The sequence below is a fragment of the Malaclemys terrapin genome, chromosome 2 (genome assembly GCF_027887155.1).
Source record: "Malaclemys terrapin pileata isolate rMalTer1 chromosome 2, rMalTer1.hap1, whole genome shotgun sequence".
In the NCBI taxonomy this organism is placed as follows: Eukaryota; Metazoa; Chordata; order Testudines; family Emydidae; genus Malaclemys; species Malaclemys terrapin.
Genome location: NC_071506.1, coordinates 81,969,724 through 81,991,799, shown reverse-complemented (window position 1 = coordinate 81,991,799; position 22,076 = coordinate 81,969,724). Strand labels below are relative to the sequence as shown.

Sequence of the window (22,076 nt, the reverse complement as noted above, 5' to 3'; positions counted from 1 at the left end):
CCATCAGTCACTTAAACTACTTGCCAACCCATGCCGAGCACAGTAAAGGCACTTTAGCGGCTGTGTGGTTTGGCGATCCGGAACGTGGGGTGGAGGGGTCTACATGCTCTTTTTTTCCCCCTTGTAAGAGCACTTTTCATGAGAACTTTCCCCTAGGCAATCCTATGTGATATCAGTCTCCAGAGGGTAACAGAGGCGGAAAAGAAGGAGATGTTTCAAACATCTGGGTATAGACCCGGTCCCCTTATGCTGCTATGCTGTGTACCGCAATGATGCCAGCAGAATTAATTCAAGAGTTGCATGGGAAAGTGTCCTATCATGGTGGAAGAAATAAGACTGCCTTGCCCAGAAACCTTCTGCAAAGGACTGAAGAGTACCTCCATGAAAGTTTCCTAGAGATATCCATGGAGGATCCAGGGCTATCCCAGTCCACATAAACAGTCTTTTCCGGGGGCCGTCTGCGTAGCTGGAGTGCTCTCTTGTAAGCAGAGAGCCATAGCACCTCGCTTTTTCTTCACAGTAAACGTGCAATACCACCAAATGTGTGTGCCCGCTAAAGTTTAACTGGACTTTCATTGTAATTGTATACCCACAAGAGGTGCCTTCCCCGGCATCATGGTCGGCCATCATGATGTCTTGCGACCCACAGGTCTTAAAAATATTTCCTGACTCTCAGGGAGAATGGATCCACCACTCGCCTGTCTCCCATTGTCCTCCTCCTCATCCATCATATCATCCTCCTTGTTGTCTCTAGACTCTCACACCTCTGAGGTGTCCATGTTGCTTGTGGGGGTACTGATAGGGTCACTCCCGAGAATCACATGCAGCTCATTGTAGAACCAGCATGTGTGGGGTTCAGCACCAGAATGACTGTTCGCCTCCCTTGCCTTCTGGTACGCTTGGCAAAGTTTTTCTTTTCACATGGTATGCTATGTGTCCCTCATGTAGCCCTTCTTCCCCATTCCACAAGCAATCTTTGCATAGATGTCAGCGTTTCTTCTGCTGGATCGGAGTTTTGCCTGCACAGACTCTTCTCCCCACACAGTGATGAGATTCACTACCTCCTGTGCAGACCAGGCTGGAGAGCGTTTGGGGTGTGTAGTCTCCATGATCAGCTGTACTCAAGCTGGCATGCTCCCAATGCTGAACAAACAGGAAATGGGAAATCAAAAATTTCTGGGGCTTTAGCAGAGGAGGGGCTGTTTCCTGTGTACCTGGCTGCAGTGCAGCAGAGTTGAGAATGATTTCCAGAACAGTTACAAATGAGCATTGTGGGACACCACCTGGAGGCCAATTAAGTCAAATTACACAACGCTGTGTCTGCACTACCTCACAGTCCACCCATAAAAATCGAATTAAGCGCTATGCCTCTCGGATAGGTGGATTACAGACGTCAACATTAGAGGCAACTTAGGTCGGTGTAAAGGACCTGGTAGTGTAGACACATACATTAACAAGTCGACTTAAGGCAGCTTCCTTCGACCTACCTCTGTAGTATAGACCGCTATACTTTGAGGAACAAACGATTTCTCATCTTCTGCAAGAAGAGATCTCTCTCCTGTCCCCACCCCTTTTAATCAAACCCAAGTTCCCCCTTATAACAACAAAACCAAGTCTTCGACTGTCAATTTTCATTTCTATCATGGATGATCCACTTGTCTCCAGGCTGGGCTGGATCTGCGTATCTTATTACGCCGGGGGGGGAGGGGAGAAGGGGGGAGTTCTCAGGTAAGCACTGATACCCCTTTTTCTATTTTTCCTTGTGCTAAGGTCCATAGAGCCATTACAACAGGATTTTCACAGCAGTGTGCCTCCTAGGTGGGAAACAGGCTCATCCTTGAAATGAGAATATCCAAGACAAGGTCTATTATGTATATCCTCCAGCCTTCCCCAGGCAATAAGAGATGGAAAAGACTTCTACCAGAAAATAGTCACAGGATAACCAATATGCTGAATTTGGTTAACTTATATGATCATGGCCATGAAGCTACCAAGCATCTCTCAGAACAGAAGATAAGACTACCTTGCCATGAGAGAGACTGCCAGTGTTCCTAACGACTGGACTTTAATGCTTGACCAAAAGAAGACTATTTCTTCAATGTACTTAAGAGAATGAATGCTATGATAGTAGTGAGGACTGCCTGTCTGAATTATAGGTTACAGTACTGGGTCCTGCTCAAGAAAGCTCCCAATTTAAAAAAAAATTTTGGAGGGAACTTCAGGGACAAGTTGCTCCTCCACTATCAGTGATTGAGAGGTCTGGCTCTGTCCCCAAGCTGCAAGCAGGCATAAGTACCCATGGTAATGATTCTGTGAACCATAGCATACTGAAGATACAAATCCTACAAGAACTTTGTTGTTGACCTCTGCCCCCACTCTTAGGGCCAAAAGCCACTTACATGGTACAGCTAATAGGATACAGCAACCTTAATCCATGACAAATGTTCCAAGCACAAAAGACCTCATGTAATTCTTATCATTAAATTAATCCCAATCCATAGTCCATGAAACCATAATCTGCTGATTGCATTTTCTACTGAGGTATTTATGTGATTATTATCCTTGAATTATCATAGTACCACCCAACTATTCAGAAACAATTTAATAGACATCCCTGTCTTTCCAGCCTGAAGAAATAGACTGATTAGTTTATATTTATTTTTGCACGCACACAAAAATTTTAGAGGGAGATCTGAATTGAAGTGAGTTTTGAGTGATATTCATAGTAATTCACGTCTTGTGGAGTAAATTCCATAGTTTAGGTCCAGCTCCTTTGAAAGTTGTGTGTACTTATAGTCTCCCATTACTGATTAACAGTTTCATAATTCCTGTAGCCTATATCAGTCATGGGAGGCCATGACAGTAGAGGAAGGAGCAATCTCTCAAGTAGGTAGAGCCAATCCCATGAAGGATTTTTAATATCAGGATAGACTTTGAACTGTACTCTGTATTCAGTTAGGAGCAAGTGTAGGATGATGTTCACAGCAGGCAGGCTGGTGCATTTTGTATCAGTTGAAATCTCTCCAGACAAGTGTTTTCATTCTTAAATATGAACCGCAGTAATCAAGCCCAGAGGTCCAAAATGCATATATCAATTTGGCAGGTCTGTGCCTCAGAGGATAGCATCTTTTGGCCAACTGCAAATAGACATGGGTGTTTTTCGATGCCAAGGCTCTGGGCTCTTCATGGCTTACAGATGCCCAAATGGACCCCAAAATTACAGATTAACAATGAAAGCACATGTGCACAATAACAGGGAATGCTATAGAGAACACAAGTTCTTCTAAGTACACCTCTACCCCGATATAACGCTGTCCTCGGGAGCCAAAAAAATCTTACTGAGTTATAAGTGAAACCGCGTTATATAGAACTTGATTTGATCTGCCGGAGTGCGCAGCCCCCCCTCCTCCCCCCAGCACTGCTTTACCATGTTATATCAGAATTCGTGTTATATTGGGTCGCATTATATCGGGGTAGAGGTGTACTTCCTTCAGCTTCAGTAAAGTCAAGTTTCAGCTTTAGTTCAACTGCTCTTTATCAGGGTGCTGATTTCTGAAAAGCACTGAGAGCACTGGAGGTCAATGATATTTCCATTTGATTAAATGAGTGTTGGCTGCATTCTGCTGTCATTTCTGCCCAGATTGCCTCACCAGCTCTACTGCTTTATGTAGAATGCTTATCATAACGGAGATGACTGAGCTTGTGTGACTCTGCAGGTGAAAAAAGGAAGAACAGTTGCCCATAAGAACCCTCTGGGTTTGAAAAAAGGAACTGATCCATCTCAGTATGTTTCCATTCACACCTGCAGTTTCTGGGATACAGGACAAGAGAACCTGATGATCAATGGTGTCAAGTGTCTAGCAGAGAATTTAAAAAAGGTCAGAATTTTTATTAAAATGCACTCTCTTTAGAATATTTCCCACAAATATCATGGGAATGAAAGGTAAGGTTCTACACACTGCTCTCTCCTTAGCTTCTTACCATATCCTGCAGCAAGACATGGATATGCAAAAAACTGTTTGCACTTTTAATATGGGACTGAAATGTACCCCAAGTAATCCTCATGGGTTGTGTGTGTGTGTGTGTGTGTGTGTGTGTGTGTGTGTGTGTGTGTGTGTGTGTGTGTGTGTGTGTGTTAAGAATTGCTGCTCTGTACTGATTGAATCCAGAGAGACAAGTCAGCAAATTTAATGAGGTATATGTTGAAAATTAAACTAACACACATGTAACTGTTTTGAGGGGGAAAAAACATGAAGTTGTGTTTATATTTTGAGATTACTGAGAAGACGTTGTTACTGTTCTAATGAAATATGCATTATTTGATCATTGATAATGTCCTTAACTATTTGCTTGCTTCAAAGTGCTTCCGTTTTATTGTTTTCCTTTTGTTGCTAAACAAAGTTTAAACTTTTAGAACAAACAGTATGAGCTATATCACCAGATTATTAAATTGAAGGGTGTAATCAGCAGCAAGCAACCTAATAACTGCTCCTGCACTGCTTTACAACATATGCTGTACATTTGAAAAGGTTTGCAATTTTGACTACACAGCTAAATTAGCCAACCATACAGCCTACATTCACCTCAAACTTTTGCAATGTGCTAAAAACTCTTAGCAAGTAAAGGTCAAACCTAGAAGAACCCACTTAGCTAAGTTCCACAGCCAGTGCCTCCACTCACTAAGGAAGAGAGTGCCTCCAAGCCAAGTTACTGAATCGTTTGGTTAAAGTTACACCATCTAAAGTTGTGATTAAACTAACATTTTGTACTTCATTCCCTTCTCCACCTGTAGATTTTCAAGCATTTGGGTAAGCATTATTAGCCCAATATTACAGGTACCTACTAGGGCTGTCAATTAATCGCAGTTAACTCACCCAACTAACTCAAAACAATTAATTGTGATTAATCACACTGCTAAACAAGAGAAAACCAATTGAAATGTATAAAGTATTTTTGGATGTTTTTCTGCATTTTCAAACATATCAATTTCAGTTACATCACAGAAAAGGGTACAATGCTCATTTTATATTTTTATTACAAATATTTGCACTGTAAAAATGATAAAAGATAGTATTTTTCAATTCACCTCATACAAGCACTGTAGTGCAATCTCTATCATGAAAGTGAACTTACAAATGTAGACTTTGTTACATAACTGCACTCAAAAACAAAACAATGTAAAACTTTAGAGCCTACAAGTCCACTCAGTCCTACTTTTTGTTCAGCCAATCACTAATACAAGTATGACTTTGGATGTCCCATTAACATGGAGAGTCAGTAATGTCATTATACCCAAGAAAGACCATAATGTCTAAAATCACATCACCACCAAACTGCTAGGAAAAGTATTGCATAATCCAAAAGCCGCACTTAAATTCTGTTGCTTGAAAATATGTCTGATACCTCTTCTGAGGCTAGATAAAATTAGCAGGGATAATGCAGTACACACTACTATCAGTTATTTTTAAGCCAACTTTCTGAACAAGTCAAGAGGCACTTGTCTTCTGAGGATTAAGACTACGCTGAGTTTGAAGTTTTAAAATTAAGCTGTTTGAATTAGTCAAATGTCTGAACAATATTTAAGGCGTGAAACAAATTAGAACTTTTTGTACTCAGAATTCAAAAATAGCCAAGTGGAATTTTACCAAACTACCATTTAAAGTTACTTTTGAATAAGAAACAAGCATGAGACTTTTCAGACCAAAAGGTTTTCCTCCATAAAGTTTTAAATTACTAAAACACAAAGATTTGGGCTATTTTCTGATTATCAATTTTTGTGTTATTAAAGTAAATTCAGTGAACAAAAGTTTTAACTGTTTAATGTTATTAGTGAAACAGACAGCTTGCATTAATAGCTAATTTCTTATTTTGCCTCTGGCCCTGTTTAATACACTAGGTGTGCACCAATATCTCATTAGTGCACACCCTACAGTGTCTGACTACTTGTTTAACACACCCTCTGCTGTTTTATTTGATCTTTTCAACATTACATATTAGACTCCTAGGGCTTGATATTTTGAGAAGTTACCTGATGCTGTAACATGTACTTTTTAAAAGAAATAAACTAAAGCTGTAGAACTACCACACCAACACATAATAAAATTAACTGAAGACAGTTATAAATTAAGTAGTTAATAAAAAGCTGTGTGAATTTCTTTTGTTCTTCCTCTTTGTATCATTATATTTTTTCTCCCCAAGTTCACTTTGTTCTTCTTACTGGCCAATGCAGCTTTTCTTTCCTAGGATATGTTTTTCCCTTCCCTTGGTACATGTTTCCTTGGCTCTGTTATATGTCCCTCACCTACGCCTACCTCAGTTCATACTACCCCTTCATTTCTTTGGCACTTCCCATTCCCTTTGCATTTGTTTTCCTTATCTTATGCTCTCACGATATTTCAATTTCGGGAGGATTACAGAGAAACTAGTCCATGATGTGTCCATTCAGACTTGTGCACAACTACATAACAAGGAAACACAGACATGAAATAACCAAGTTGGAAGGGGCAAGAGAAGTTCAAGAAAAGGAATAATGGGGAAGGGGAGGGGGAAACTAAGTACACCTGACAACTACAAAAAAAAGTGTGTCCTGCACCTAAAAAAAAAAAAAAAACAACACACATTTGATGCATTTAAACCTACATACATAGACAATGAGTTTGGGAATTTAAGATCTTCATACAATAGATATATTACAGTCATAGCATACTGATACACTTTAGTCTAAGAAGAGTAGAAAAATATTTAGTACTACAAACAGCATTAATTCTTTCACTCAAATAAAAAGCTTTTTTTTTTTTTAAATTAAAAGCATTGTGATGAGTAGCAAAAACAGCCCACAAAAGTTGACCAAAGCCTATGCAAATGAGACAGGGAGCACGTAAAGCAGACATTGTTTGTGCTAGCTCTATGAACTAGCTTTTGTTAAGCAGAAGTCTAATCCTTAAACTTTTTCCAAAAGAGAAATGTAGGTATGGTTTAGCCAGCTTCAAATGCTATTTAAAAAATAGTAAAATATGTTTCTCTACAGAATGCATTCCTAACTTCTTTAATGCTTTTTTTTTTTTTAAAGCCGCAGAAAAGGTTATGCCACACAGAGTAAACCATTCAGGCCAGAAATCATGTATTTTGTTTCTGTGAAATAGCATATTAAGTTGTGGTGCTAGATGGACAAGAACCAACACATACCCAACCTCTTATGACAACTTAATTTAGTGTAGAGATTTTAAATGCTCTGGCAGTAAGCTTTTACTAAAAAGTGTCTAAAAAGCAGGGACATGAGCGTCAACATCCAGTCACTACTGATTTTATATGTAAGACACCAAGGACTTACAACATTAGTCCACCAGGTTATATTGACACTATTAGAAAGGGAAAAAAAAAAAAAAAAAAGCATTTCCTGTCAATCAGCAAAAATAAGTTTTGGACTGTATTTTTTTGTTCTCTTCAAAGGAGTGCCCACTAAGAAAAGATAAGAAACAGATGAAAGTAAATCTCATTCTGAAATTTGTATCAAAATAAAGTATGTTTAAAACCATGACCTATGAATCTACAAGAGTTCAATCCAACTTATCTGTCCAGTAAGACCCCAATATTAAAGAAAGTTAAGCCCTGGGATGGAGCTATGTATAGGCCCTATCAGCACCACAATTAGGTCAGGGAACCTGGTTCCAACACAACTGTCCCCACTTGTGGCTCCAGACTGTAGAGTAGATGAACCAAAAGAAGGCTACAAAATATGGATAAGGTCCAGTTTACACTATAAGCTAGAGCAATATTTGTTACCAAGTATCCTGACACACTTGCTGTCTAGACACATTGGGGTAAGCTCTTCCAATACACCTCAATTGTGCTAGTTGCAATATCCTTGCAATTCCTAGGTCACAGCTTCCATGTTGTGGCTGTAGTCAGATTTATGAGGTGGACAAGCAGATGTGCTAGTAATTTGCTCTCAAAGCTACCATAAAAACTGATAATGTTGTATACATAACGTGAGGAAAACATTTGACTTTCAGTGGTGAAAATAGGATCTAGATCACAGGTGCAGCTACCCCAGGACTTGGCTTACAGTGTACACCATTATCAGGTCCCTATGTTAGCCATGAGTATAAAATTTGTTAAAAATAAGAAATTTCTGAATAGCAAGAGTAGTAGTTAGTTCCATACATGCAGAATACTATTACTCATTAGGACTTCAAATATGTTAGAATGTACAGCCATCACCCAAACATTCAAATTGCCCCAACTTGCAAGCAATAAATTGACCTTTGCATCTTTTAGAGCATGAATTTCTCAGCAATTACATGAAACAGTATCAGCTCTCATACCCTACTCCCCACTGTTCATTAAGAGATGTTTATCTGGTAGGCTAAAATACAAGATGCTAGAACTTCAGAATTCCATAACTAAGTAGAAGTTTCTGCTTAGCTTACAAATTATTAATGCACTGTATTCCACCACCCACGTTCTATGTACAGGTGCACATTCTGTTCGGAACCACATAGCCCAAGTTTTAAAAGGGGGTATTTTCCTCTTCATTTGAAGCTGAATCTTTCCATAACACGAAAAAATAACTCAATAGTTGATTATGAAAACAAGCACAATCGTGTGTATGCGTAACACAACTTTTGAAAAGTTTATCAGGTACAAAACCTACTTCAATTGCCCTTCACCATGACAATGTTGAAAAACTAAAAATCTATTTTATTCAGTGGGCATTTCACCCCAGCAAGAAGAAATTTTGCATAACTGGCTTACTAGCTTATGTAATTTATTGTTCCTACTTTTGACAACTGTAAAATTAAGGCATCCAGCCATTCCTAAGTCTATTTCAGCTTTACATTACAAAGCAATCAGAAACTAACAGTACACAAGCATTAGTTTCATATGAATGTCAGCCATTAGCATTTTAGAAAATCATCTCAAGAGCTAGATATCTTTCATTTTAGCACATGCTACTCATTAAGACTCTGAAATGTGTCAAGACACTAAAGAATTGAGGAAGCAGCATGGGCTACAGGATCAAGTACGGGAACAGAAAACAGTGTCCCCAGTTCTCCTCCCATCATCACTTCAATAGGCTTACTAGAAGTTTTGAGCAAGCCATTTAGCCCCATGTCTATTTTCCCATCTGTAAGATTGTTGTAGTAAAGGTGGGAAAAACATTGTGAAAATTAGTTAGCAGTTGCACAACACTATGTATATGAGAAGTATTAATAGTATTGAGATTATCTAATGAAAGTGGTCATAAGTTGCATATAAGCCTCACAGTTCTCAAGAATACACTCATTTTAAACAGAAAATGTATACACCACGACACATGACTATCTGCAGGATAGTGTCTGCGTTTAGAAGTGGCAATAACTTGTCATCCCTTTGAACAACAAAGTTAACACTGCCCCCTATAAAAAGTAGTGAAAGCAAAGAACTAGCACAAGACATGTGTAGGAAACCTAAGGTGAAGATGTGAAGAATAGGCAGATACTTCAATGGTACTGAAGTCTCTCATAGTTCACAGATACACGCACACTACAGCACTCATTACTGGTAAACAAACATAAGTAGGAGTTAAGTAACGCGACTAAGCAAGGCGTGTAGAATTTGGTCCTACAGGGTAGTAGATTCACAGAAACAGGGCGCAGACGGACCTCCACGCACAGGCTACTTACCAGTAAGCAGTCACTGTTCACTTCAGATTTGGGGTCCCTTAACATCACATCGATTTTTTCAAACCGAGCCTCAAAGTTTTCTCCTGTCGACATGTTTCCGAGAATAGAGTTCTCCTTATTCCAGAGCAAAGCAGGGTAAGCTATCAGGCTACGATGCTTCCTGAGTAGCCTCTAGATCAGAGAAGTCAGGGGCGAGGGGGGAGGAAAGTCTCAGACGCTCCCCCAAAAGATTTAGAGCCGAGAGTGGGGCAGGAAGAGCTGTTCCCTCTATCCGCACACACGAGTTTCTAGGCTGCGACCGCAACCCCGCAGGTTCCCTCGCTCCACCTCGGGCTCGCCAGCCGCATTCCCCCAGCCAGGCGGCCGCCCTCAGAACCAGCGGCGCGGTGCCTCCTCTTGCTGCTGCTCGGCGCCAGCTCCCGAAGAGCAATTTCTTTTGAAGCAAAAACCACCATGAAAACAGGAAACTCCTCAGCGCCTCGGGGCTACTCCCTCCATGGAGCCCCGGGGCGGGGTGCGGGGACAGGCGCTGCCCCCGCCCTGTGCCCAAGCTGCTCCAGGCAGCGGGGTGCCAGCTGCGCAGGCCGCCCTGGTCCCCACTTCCGGGGGAGAGGCCCCCCTCGAGCGCGGCGACACCCCTCGGGCACGAGCGGCTTCAGCGGAGCGACGGCAGCATCTTCCTTCCTCGCTGCCTGCCCCCGGCGGCTCCTCCTCGGCTCCCCCGCGCCCCTCCTGACCGGCCCCGTAGGGACTCGCCGCCCTACTTCAGCCCCCGGCCGGGAGCTGCGCTTCAACTCGCCGCAACTTCCAGCCCCGGCTCCTCCCCCATCTCCCTCCCCCACAGACCAGTCGGAGGAAGCCGCTTCTCCCGGGAAAGGGATCAAGCGCGGCTACGGAAAAGAAAGGGCAAAAAAGAAGCGAAGCAAGGTCCGGCCGCGGCTGCCTCCGGGAATGAGGGGAAGACTCGCACAAATATGTCCGCCTTCCTGTTTAAACAGACCGAAAGGGCCGGAACCAAACGCGCAAGCGCTACGGAAGAGCGCGCGCGAGGGGGGGGGGGGGGAAGGAAGCTTGCTTTACCCAAGCCCACCGCTCAACGGCTGCCGAGCGCGCGCGAGCGGGGGGGGGGGCGGGGAGGAGGGAGCTCGTTCGCTTTCCCCAAGCCCACCACTCAATGGCTGCCGAGCACGCGCGAGCGAATCTCCTGCCCGCGCGTGAATGAACTGACGGGTGGAAGCGCGCCCGCTACCCGGATGCCCACGCGCCTCCGGCTTCTTTCACCACTGGAGGGTACGCGAGCGATCTCTTGTGGGCCAATCACCGCTTGCGGAACGTTGAGGTGGCAGGAGGGTAAGATGCAGAGAGTCGGAGACTTGTGACGCGTCTTGCTCCCTTCCCTGCCCACCCCTCGAAAGTGCTGTGGAAGTTAGAGCCCGGGCTGAGCGAGGGCTTCAGGATAGGGCCCTTCGGCGGGGGGTTGTCTATTGCACAAGGCAGTTAAGTGCAGTTACAAAAAAAGGAGTCGCGGCACTAGTTTAATGGGAAACTGCAGCTGACGCAGTCTGCATTTTCAAGAGCGTAGCCTGCTGCAGAGTTGTTCCCTATAAAAACTGCTCATGTCGCCTTAAAAAGGATGTTGCTGTTATGCCAGTGTGCTCTCACCCACTATGCACTTCGAGCGCGTCTCCCATTTATTATTAGACAGGTACGTTTCTTGATTTATCTTTACACCGTCCGGAGTCTACAAACGGTGACTTTCCACTCCCATCTCCCCGATTTCAAATTTAGCGTGCAAGCAGAATTAGCAGTTGCATAAAAGCAAAATGTCCAGGGCACGTAGACTGGGAGTGAACATTTGGCCGGGAAGGAGTGTCCCTAGGGCAAAGGCTGCTTCCCTGAACGCAATCCACACTAGTCTGCAGTTTACAATCAGCCAAGACCCACAAGTAGAACAGACTGAGAAAGAAAAATTAATACATCAGGAAGTTTAGAAAGACATGGTATTGATCACCTCACCTGTACAGTATTTCTTGTGTTGCTACTTCATTTTGACAAAGTGGAATATCTATGAACAAATATTAATTTGGAACATAATTAAAAGGGATGTTCCTTATTAATTAATCAAGTAGTATAGCCTCATTACTGGGGCCCTACCAAATTCACAGCCATCAAAAACATGTCACGGACCGTGAAATCTGGTCTTGTGTGTGCTTTTACCCTATACTATACAGATTTAATGGGGGGAGACCAGTATTTCTCAAACTGGGGGTCCTGACCCGAAAGGGAGTTGCAGGGGGTCACAAGGTTATTTTAGGGGGTCACGGTATTGCCACCCTTACTTCTGTGCTGCTGGCAGCAGCTCAGTATTCAGAGCTGGGCTCCCAGCAGCCACCACTCTCCAGCTGCTCAGCTCTGAAGGCAGCATCACCAGCAGCAGCGAAGAAGTAAGAGTAGCAGTACCACAGCCCCTCCTATAATAACGTTGCGACCACCCCACAACTCCTTTTTGGGCAGGACCTACGTTCCCTCTAAGGTGCACGCATCCACGGCCGTGCAGGAGGCTGCCAAGGGCCGCAAAGGCATGCACACTGCTGCACTCGGGCGTGTGCTGAGGTGGGGAGTGGTGACGGGGAAGCTTGGGGAGTGCGGCAACTCCTCCAGCCCTGGGGCTGCGGAGCGGCAAGGAGAGATGCCTCTCCCTCCTCCCCCTTGCCCCCCCCCCCCCGCAGCCCCGGGGCTGTGGCGAGGCCAGACGCCTCTCCCCCCACACACACACAGCTCCGGGAGCTGCAGTGGGGCCAGACGCCTCTCCCCCCCCAGAGCTCCGGGGGCTGTGGCAGGGCCAGATACCTCTTCTCTAGCCCCCCTACAGCACCAGGGCTGCGGTGGGGCCAGACGTCTCTCCTCTAGCCCCCCTACAGCACCAGGGCTGCGGTGGGGCCAGACGCCTCTCCTCTAGCCCCCCTACAGCACCAGGGCTGCGGTGGGGCCAGACGCCTCTCCTCTAGCCCCCCTACAGCACCAGGGCTGCGGTGGGGCCAGACGCCTCTCCCCTACCCCTCTCCAGTCCCAGGGCCAGACGCCTCTCCCCCACACACACAGCCCCGGCAGGGTCAGACACCTCTTCCCCAGCCCCGGGGCTGTGGCGGGTAGAGGGCCGGGGTGAGTCCTCTCTCCCCACCACAGCCCCAGCCAGCCTGCGTCCCAAACCCTCCACACCCGAACCCTCTGCCCCAACCTTGAGCCCACTCCTGCACTCCGAACCCCTTGGCCCCACATCACATCCATATTGCTGCACATAACAAAATTCATTCCACACCTGGATGGGAAAAATTGGAGGGAACATTGGTCAGGACGCCTACAATTACACAAAACTTTGAAATTTCAGATTTAAATAGCTGAAATTATGAAATTTACCATTTTAAAAATCCTATGACCATGTAATTGACCAAAATGGACCATGAATTTGGTAGGGCTGTACTCATTGCATATCTTCATGTAGAGGTCTCTGTGCAGATTCAGTTGACTTCTTGACTCCTGTTGCAGTTATAAAAACGGTTTTATATAAAAACTTGTTTTATGAAGACTACTAGTCATTAGATAAGAAAAAGTTTAACGATGTGATATTCTCTATCAAGTGTAGAACCAATGCATTATATTTGTTTTTTTCTAACTGTGTACCTCCAATGATATAAATAAATTATATAAAGTTATTGTTGAAGTACACTGACTGCAGAATACTTGTATGGACATTTGATTTAACTCATTTCCTGCTGGCTGCTACCACAAAACCTTGAGTGCAGGGTTGGTTGTTCTTTGAAATAGCAGTATTCTGTTTGAACAACCACAGTCCAGAGAGAACATACCATGACCATGTATAAGAGGGTTCATGTGCATATTTGTGCAAGGGTTTTGTATGTGATGCAGCAAGTATTCTGTTACAAATACAGCTAAAATAATCTTTATAGCCGTAATAGTTAAAGAAAATGGCAGTTAAAGTGTACATTTTTAAAAAATCTGAAAGGGACAAATTCAGCTACAAAGACCTCAGAAAGTAGAGAAATTGAATTTAAAGAGCAGACACTGATGGCATAGAGCAGTGGTTTTCTAACTTTTTTTCTGGGGACCCAGTTGAAGAAAATTGTTGATGCCCACAACCCAACAGAGCTGGGGGATGAGGGGTTTGGGGTATGGGAGGGGCTCAAGGCTGGAGCAGAGGGTTGGGGTGTGGGGGTGAGGGCTGCAGGGTGGGGCCGGGAATGAGGGGTTCAGGGTGCAGGAGGGGGCTCTGGGCTGGGGCAGGGGGTTGTGGTGTGGGAGGTCAGGGCTCTGGGCTGGGGGTGTACCTCTGGGGTGGGGCCAGTGATGAGGGGTGGTGGTGGAGGGGCTCTGGGTTTGGGGGGGCTCAGGGGCAGGGGTGTGGAAGGGGGTCAGGGATCTGGGCTGGGGGTGCAGGCTCTGGGGTAGGGCCAGGAAGAGGGGTTTGGGGTGCAGGAAGGGGTTCCGGGGGGCTCAGGGATGGGGCAGGGGATTGGGGCACGGACTTACCTCCAGCATCTCCTGGTCAGCAGTGCAACTGAGGTGCAGAGGCAGGCCTGTCCTGGCACCGCGGACTGCGCTGCGCCCCAGAACCAGCCAGCAGCAAGTCCTGCTCCTAGGCGAAGGTACACAAGCAACTCCGTGCGGCTCTCGCCCACAGGCACCGACCCTCTCCCCCCCCCACACAGTGCGTGGGGCGGGGGCAGGGCACAGAACCCCCTGGCCCCCCTGCCTAGAAACCGGACCTGCTGCTGGCTCATTCCGGGGAGCAGTGCTGAGTCAGAACAGAGAGGCACTAGCCTGCCTTAGCTGGGCAATACTGCTGATAGGACTTTTAACGTCCTGGTCCCTGGGTGCTGAACAAGGCGACCCAGTGCCTTACATGCCACGACCCAGTACTGGGTCAGGACCCGAACTTTGAAAAACACTGGCATAGAACCATCAGGTCTACACGCAGGAGATTCATTAGTAACCTAAATAGTGTATTAGGTCCCACCCTGCAAAAAGACACTCATACATACATGTGTAACTTCATTGGAGCTATATACATGTATAGAATTAAGTGCATGCATGTTTGCAGCATTGGAACCTTAGCTATTACGTCAAGTCTGAAACAGGGTGAGCCATCTTCTGAGCACCCCATCCATGGCCACAGTTAGCGCTACAGCATCCTGCCTCTTGTTTTCTGTCTTCAGGGCCCCTTAAAAACGTCACACTCTTTCTCATGGCTAATATTACCCTTGCCTGGGGCTGGTTTAATAACAGAAACAGTTCAAAATTATCTCCAGGGTCTCCAAATAAAGTCCAATATTGCAAGACAAAAGTTCGTACTCAGCTCTGGCATCTTCTACCACACCCAAAGCTCTTCTTCTGTCCCAGTCTGCTCTTCATGAATCTGTCACTTCCAGCCTTTCCTAGCTGGGGTTCAACCTTCTGCTCTGACTTATAGGCCCAGACTCTTCTCCCAGTCAGGGACTCTTTTGCCACACCTTTCTTTTCTATGCTGAAGTAGACTTGACTGAGTAGTCTATGATACCAACTATAACTCCTCACTACGTAGCAGTTTATATCCTCTCACTCTGCCCTATGTCTTTCAGGTAATGTAACAGCATCTTTTTAATAATACTCCATTTCACCAATGTTGTTACTAAATCACAATGTATTTTTTTTACCTTAAGATATTTTAATTCCTCGAAAAACTTTTACCTCTCTTTATCAAAGCCCTTACATATCCATAAAAGGTGATCAATTGTGGTTTTTTTTCCATCTTATAGAGGGCACATTTTCCAATAAAAAGACACAAAGATGGACTAAGATTTATTTAAGTTACAGTGGGCAGTTAGTACTCTAAACCAGTGGTCCTTAAACTTTTCTTTTCGTGGACCACTTGAAAATTGCTCAGGGTCTCAGCAGACCACTTAATGATCTTTCCAGATGTTGTTTGTACCATTAGCTAACTATTGTAAAGCACTTTGGATAAAAGTGCTATATATATAAAAAACAATGACTTTTTTGTTCTACAAATAAAAGCACACAACTCATATTTTAATATCAGTAGTCTTACCTTTCTAATGCGATGGATGTGCCCTTTCTCCTCTGCTACAGCAGCCCCCAAGCTGGAGCTGAGAAGGGGGTCTCTCCCCTGCCACAGCAGTCACAGAGCTGAGGCTGGTAGGGAGGTCCATCTCTCCCCAGAAGCCGCAGCCCTGGAGCTGGGGAAAGTCGCCTCTTTCTGTTGCCGCCGCAGCCCTGCACATCCCAAATTCCCTCCACCCCCTCTTCTCACCCCACTACTCCCTCCCACCTACCCCCTATCTCCCCAAGGCCACCACATCACCTTACATGTGCATCTGCTCCAGGCACCTAATTAGCAGAGCCACGCCTGCGCAGCTCCACTAATTAGGTGGGTGACCCTTCATTTTCTCATGTGCAGCGGCCCAGGCACGCACCTTAGAGGAAACTATCCACAGACCACGTGAATGGAGCTCATGAACCACAGTTTGAGAACCTTTGCTTTAAACAAAAGTACTTAATTAGTCCTATCCTCAACTCTAGGGCGCAATTCAAACAAATCTTCTTCCACTTTTTTCATTAATCCACATTTTTTTGCCATTCCTCTTAATTTTTTCTGTACTAGGCTTTTGAATTCTTGTTTACTCGAGGGTCCTTCTATGTCAATCCTTCCATTTCTTACAGCATTTTTAGCTGCTTTGTCCATCATTTTGTTTCCTGTAATCCCAAAATGTTCTGGGATCCAAGCTAATGCTATGTGTATCCCTATCTGTACTCACTCTGTTATTAGAAATATAACTTTACTGATTAAATCACTTCTACAAACTGAGACACCCTTTCTTTAAAATTGCCATAAGGCCTGAGATTGAATTTAAAAAAAAAAAAAAAATGATGACTGCTGCTGCTGGGCAAACATCCCAGATTCAATTTAATACTAACATTACTACTAGTAGTTCAGGTGTCATGACAGCTATATAGTCAAACTGTCTTTTAGATGTACTAATTCCCAATTTTGGTATACAATAATGCCATCCCCACTCTTCCTGTTTTTCTTTTCTGGACCCATCTGTATATATTTGACAAAACTGACTCCACATTTAATCTCTGAACCGGTACACTTTATTTATAATACCTACTGTCTCTTTTTTACCCTTAAGTTTATAAAATAAATCTAAATCCATGTTTGGACATGCGACTTTCCATCCATAACTAATTTTCCTTCATTTACTTCATTCAGCTTTTTCTTCTCTTTCAACTCTTGCATCCACCGTATTCAAACAGCATGCGGAGTTCTAACGTTGTGTGCTATAGTTTGCCTATCGAATTCCCAACAATCCTCATCAATTTGTCTGGTACTTTCATCATTGTAGTTCCTATTAACTTTGGCCCATAAAGTTAGGTCCAGTAGTTTCATTTGTAGCATAACTGGTGTTTCACTAGAGGCTATCTGTAATGCACCATACCCAATTCATAATGTATTAATCCAATTTTTTAAGTACTGATTTTGATGCTGACCCAAAAGCTTGGCAGCCATAGTCAATAATTAGTCTTATTAAGGCTTTGTATACTGTCAGCAGAGTTTTCTTACCTGCACCCCAATTGGTCCCAACAGAACTTTGAAGCAGGTTAATCCTTCCTGTACATTTGTCTTTAACATAGTTCATATGATCTTTCTGAAGTAATTTAGTATCAAATATTACCCCTAAGAATTTGAGCCTTTTTACTACATCTATTTGTTTTCATATACAGTTTGCCTCTCCTTGTAACTTTACTTTTTGTAAAGAGCAATCCTTCGGTTTTAGAAATAGAAAACCTGAAACTCCATGCATTTCCCTAGTCAGCAGTGTCTCAGTAACATTTTGTTGATTCTCTTTTCTACCACCTCAGTATTCCTGCTTCTAACCCACAGAGCACAATCATCTGCAAATAGTGTGACACATACCCCAGCACTTGTGTGTTTTGGGAGATCATCTATCATGATATTAATGAAGGCTGGGTTGGCTAACACTTCCCTATGTACCATTTTTAATATTATATATATATTCAACATAAAACTTTCCCAACTCTGACCTACATGGTGCTTTTTCTCAAAAATGTTCTAATCTGTTTTTAGTGGTCCTTGATAGGGTCTTTCAGGAGGTCTCTACTGCTCCCTGGCTGATTTTCTTTGGTTGGCCCTGGCCTCTAATTAGGCTTAGTGGTCTGCTGTGGTCTCTTTGGGTTATGTTTCTAGAACTTGGAAACAGCCTAGTGCAAAGCTATTACCCCTTCACTGTTCTAGACCTTCCTGCCTCCCCACCTTTGCTGAGCTCTCCTTTTATAGCAGGTCTTGTTTCCCTTATTGGTTGCAGCTGAAGGTGCTTGCCTCCATGATGGGCAATTGTGGCAACTGCATAGGGGTGTGGTCAGGCTGCTTACCTGTAGGCAAGAGAGGATCCCCTCTCTCTTCTGCCTCTGCACAGTGTGGGGTTTGTAGACCCCATTATATCTACCCATACATTTTTCCTTTATCTCTAGTGCACCTACTTTGTACAGCAAGCCTTCCTTCCATAGCATGTCATATGCCTTGTCAGTATCTAGAAAGACAGCAATCATGAAACCCTTGTGAATCAAACTTTTTTGTATTTCAGTTTATAACTTAGTAATGTGATCAATGGTGCATCTTCCTCTCCTAAAATCACTCTGCACCATATCTGTAATACCATTATTTTCCAAATAGGCAACCAATCTTTAATTCACTATTCTCTCTGTAATTTTACCCAGACTAGACATAAGGGCAATTGGTCTATGGGCATCCACTTCTGTGGATAGTTTGCCTCATTTTTGTATTGGAATTACTACCATAGGCGCTGAGTTTTTCTTTTCTCCCCGGTGGTGCTCCACCCCCCACTCTGCCGAGAGCCCTCGCCCCCACTCCACCTCTCCCCCAAGGCCCTGTCCTCACTCTGCCTTCCCCCAACCTTGCTCCGCCCCCTCCACAAGACCCCATCCTTGCTCTGCCCCCTCCCCCAAATCCCCACCCTCCCTTCTGCTTCTTCCCACCCCTGCTCTGCCCCCTCCCCGAGGTACCCACCCACTCGCTGCTCTCTGCCCTCCCCAAACCCTTCCCCCAGCCACCAAACTGCTAATTGGGGGTGCTGCCAAACCACTGTGGCTGCTGGGTGCTCAGCACCCACCATTTTTTTCGATGGGTGCTCTAGCCCCAGAGCACCCACAGAGTCGGCGCCTATGATTACTACTGCATGTTTCCATCCTACTCCAGTATCACTCCTTTTCTCCCATATAGTATTAAATAATTGCAATAACCCTCAAACTGCTTTTGAAGAGATATTGAAACCTTATGTTACATATATTATCTTTACCTGGGGATGAGTTCTTGCTGATATCAATAGCTTTTTCAAGTTCTTGCATACAAAACCATTCATTCAGTATAGTATCTTCATGTTTACCCCAACTGCATAATAGATCATGATTCTCTTCGATGAATTGTCTTTTAATGTGGTGGAAAACTTCACTTTGGTTTTCAACATTACACACCCCTCAAAGTTTCTGCTAAAACTTCTGCTCTCTAATAATCAGAATTTGTAACTATGTTATGAGTCCCAATAAGACCTGGGATGTGGCTACTCAGTTGGAATTCTATTCATTTTCCAATTTGCTTGTATATTTCTGATGTCGTAATATCTTTGTTTTTCTGCCTACAGTACTTCCTCCAACTGATATTTTAAAATAATTTTTTGTGTTGTAGCCTTACTTGTTTTATACTTCATTAGATCTTCACTATTCATTGCATTTTTTGCTTTTTTGTAGACTTGGTTCCTTTCTTTAACTGCTATTTTGCACTACTCATTCCACCATGAAAGTGAGTTTTCAGTTTTGGGGTACTTCAGTATCCTAAGTATGGCTACAGTAGCTGCTGCTACTAATCCCTTTGATATATTATAATTGAAATTCTCTATAACATCATTCACACAATGATTATTCACAAATTCAGTACATTTACTTGTACGATTGCTTTCTTAAAATTCCAGGTGAGAAATTTTCCCTTACCTTCAACCTGACCTTGCCCTTGAAAAGTATAGAGAACTGATCACTTCCCATTCCTTGTTCCTTATATATTTCCCAGTTACATTTACTTTCAATACTGCTGTTATAATTCTCAGGTCTAAGCAGGAAAAGCTACCATCTAGGGCAGGGGTGGGCAAACTTTTTGGCCTGAGGGCCACATCTGGGTATGGAAATTGTATGGCGGGCCATGAATGCTCACGAAATTGGGGGTTGTGGGAGGGGGTGAGGGCTCTGGGGTGGGGCCAGAAATGAGGAGTTATGGGTACAGGAGGGGGCTCCGGACTGGGGCAGGGGGTTGGGGCACAGGCGGGGGATGAGGGCTCCGGCTGAGGGTGCAGGCTCTGGGGTTGGGCTGGGGATGAGGGGTTGGGGATGCTGGAGGGTGCTCCGGGCTGGGACTGAGGGGTTCAGAAGGATCAGGGCTGGGGCAGGGGATTGGGGTGCGGGAGGGAGTCAGGGGTGCAGACTCCGGGTGACACTTACCTCAAGCAGCTCCCAGAAGCAGTGGTATGTCTCCGTTCCAGCTCCTACACGGAGCTGCGGCCAGGCGGCTCTGCGCGTTGCCCTGTCCACAAGTGCCACCCCACAGCGCCCATTGGACGCAGTTCCTGGCCAGTGAGAGCTATGGAGGCAGTGCCTGGGGCAGGGGCAGTGTGCGGAGCTCCCCTGGCTGCCCCTATGTGTAGGAGCCAGAGCAGGAACATGCTGCTGCTTCCGGGAGCTGCGCAGAGTGGGGCAAGCCCCTGACTCCGCTCCCTGGCTGGAGCCCCGGAACGGGGTGAGCCCTGGACCCTGCTCCCCCGGCGGGAGCTCAAGGGCTGTATTAAAATGTCTGGAGGGCCGGATGCGGCCCCTAGGCCGTAGTTTGCCCACCCATGATCTAGGGTATTAAATCAAGATGTGATGCCATCGTTTAAACCAGTAGATTTCATTGATGAAAATATTTTTCTAAGCATGCATCATTTTCATGATGTCTTACTTCCCCACAATTTATTATGACTATATATGCTCTTTTAGCATTCTTTACTATTTCTTGTAGCTGCAAACCTTCTAATTTCCCACATGGTTTTAGATATTATAAATCCTTAAAGTAGTATTACTCTTCTGCATTGGGATCTCAACAGCATATTTTAGACCTCTTCATTCTTTACTGCTATGTAGTTTAATCTTTCCCTTATGAAAGTACAAATGCTTCCTCCTATTCTTAGTTTTCGGTCTTGCCCAAAGGCAATGTACCCTGGCATTTTAAAAGCAATTTTAAATGTTTTCTGGATATATATGACAGCTGGTTTAGTTTTCATTTCCAGGATATTTTCTTTTAGTTCTTGGCCATGTGCTATCAGACTGTGCTCATTCCAACAAAAGACTGAGATCCCCATACTAATTATATTTTCCCCTTAACTTTATTCAAAATTACATGAATTCAGTCCATTGACAAGCTGCTAATGTACAAGTATTTTTCCACTGCCCTTGCTATAATTTCTGATTTTTTCACAGTCTGTGATGTACAGTGTATCACTTCTATCATTAATGCAATAAATCTTTCTTTTTTCATTAATAGTAGATAGTCTATTCATTCCACAGTGATTATCATATTCTTTATAGAATGTGGCTGTTTCTGCAGTTCCCCTTTTCTTGTTCTGGTTGTTTCTTCCTTCTCCACCTTTGCTTTGAGAGTCTTCTTACAGTTTCTGCATAAGGTATGTTATTAACAATTTTTGTCTTTTGTAACTCTTTAGCTTGCCTTAAGACACCCTCTATATGCCAGAATCTGGATACCACTGCAGTTACTACATTTGACCTCTGTCCCTTCTATACAATTTTCATAATCTCTCTTCCACGCACTGACCGCATCTTCTTTTGCCTTTACAAACAGCTGCTACATGCCCATACCTATTGATACTTATAACAGCTTAAGGGAGGGGGATATATGACTTGGTTCTGAATATCTGAAACCCTAGTGACAGGTTTCAGAGTGGTAGCTGTGTTAGTCTCTAACCCTAGTGTTAATTTCTCAGGTAGAGTTTCTTCCTTAAATGTAATCCGTAGAGCTGTTGATGGCTTGCTTTCCTCTCTTTCACTAATTAATCACTTATTTACTAACACTTTATCTTCTTCTATGCTTTTGATTATCTCATCATTGGTCAGTTTTAATGGCACTCCAAATATTAACCCTTTATTTCAGTCATCTTTGGTAGCTGGCAATTTATTTTAACTTTGTCTAGTATTTTAGTTTTTAGCAGTTTAGCAGTTTAGTTTAGCAAGTTTAGCTTGCTCTTTGTTTTACATTCA

General features: G+C 44.0%; 1 protein-coding gene across 2 annotated transcripts in view; it reads right to left on the bottom strand.

Annotated features, from left to right (window-relative positions):
* The window catches only part of ROCK1 (Rho associated coiled-coil containing protein kinase 1), a 177,997-nt gene extending 167,329 nt beyond the window's left edge, over positions 1 to 10,668 (bottom strand). Inside the window, exon 1 of one of the 2 annotated variants that reach the window (XM_054017505.1) lies at positions 9,666 to 10,668. In XM_054017505.1, the coding sequence (XP_053873480.1) occupies positions 9,666 to 9,758 (93 nt within the window). In that variant the 5' untranslated portion in view covers positions 9,759 to 10,668. The remainder of the gene's footprint in view (positions 1 to 9,665) is intronic. The other variant, XM_054017506.1, reaches the window with a different exon arrangement.
* Positions 10,669 to 22,076: the final 11,408 nt, after the last annotated feature.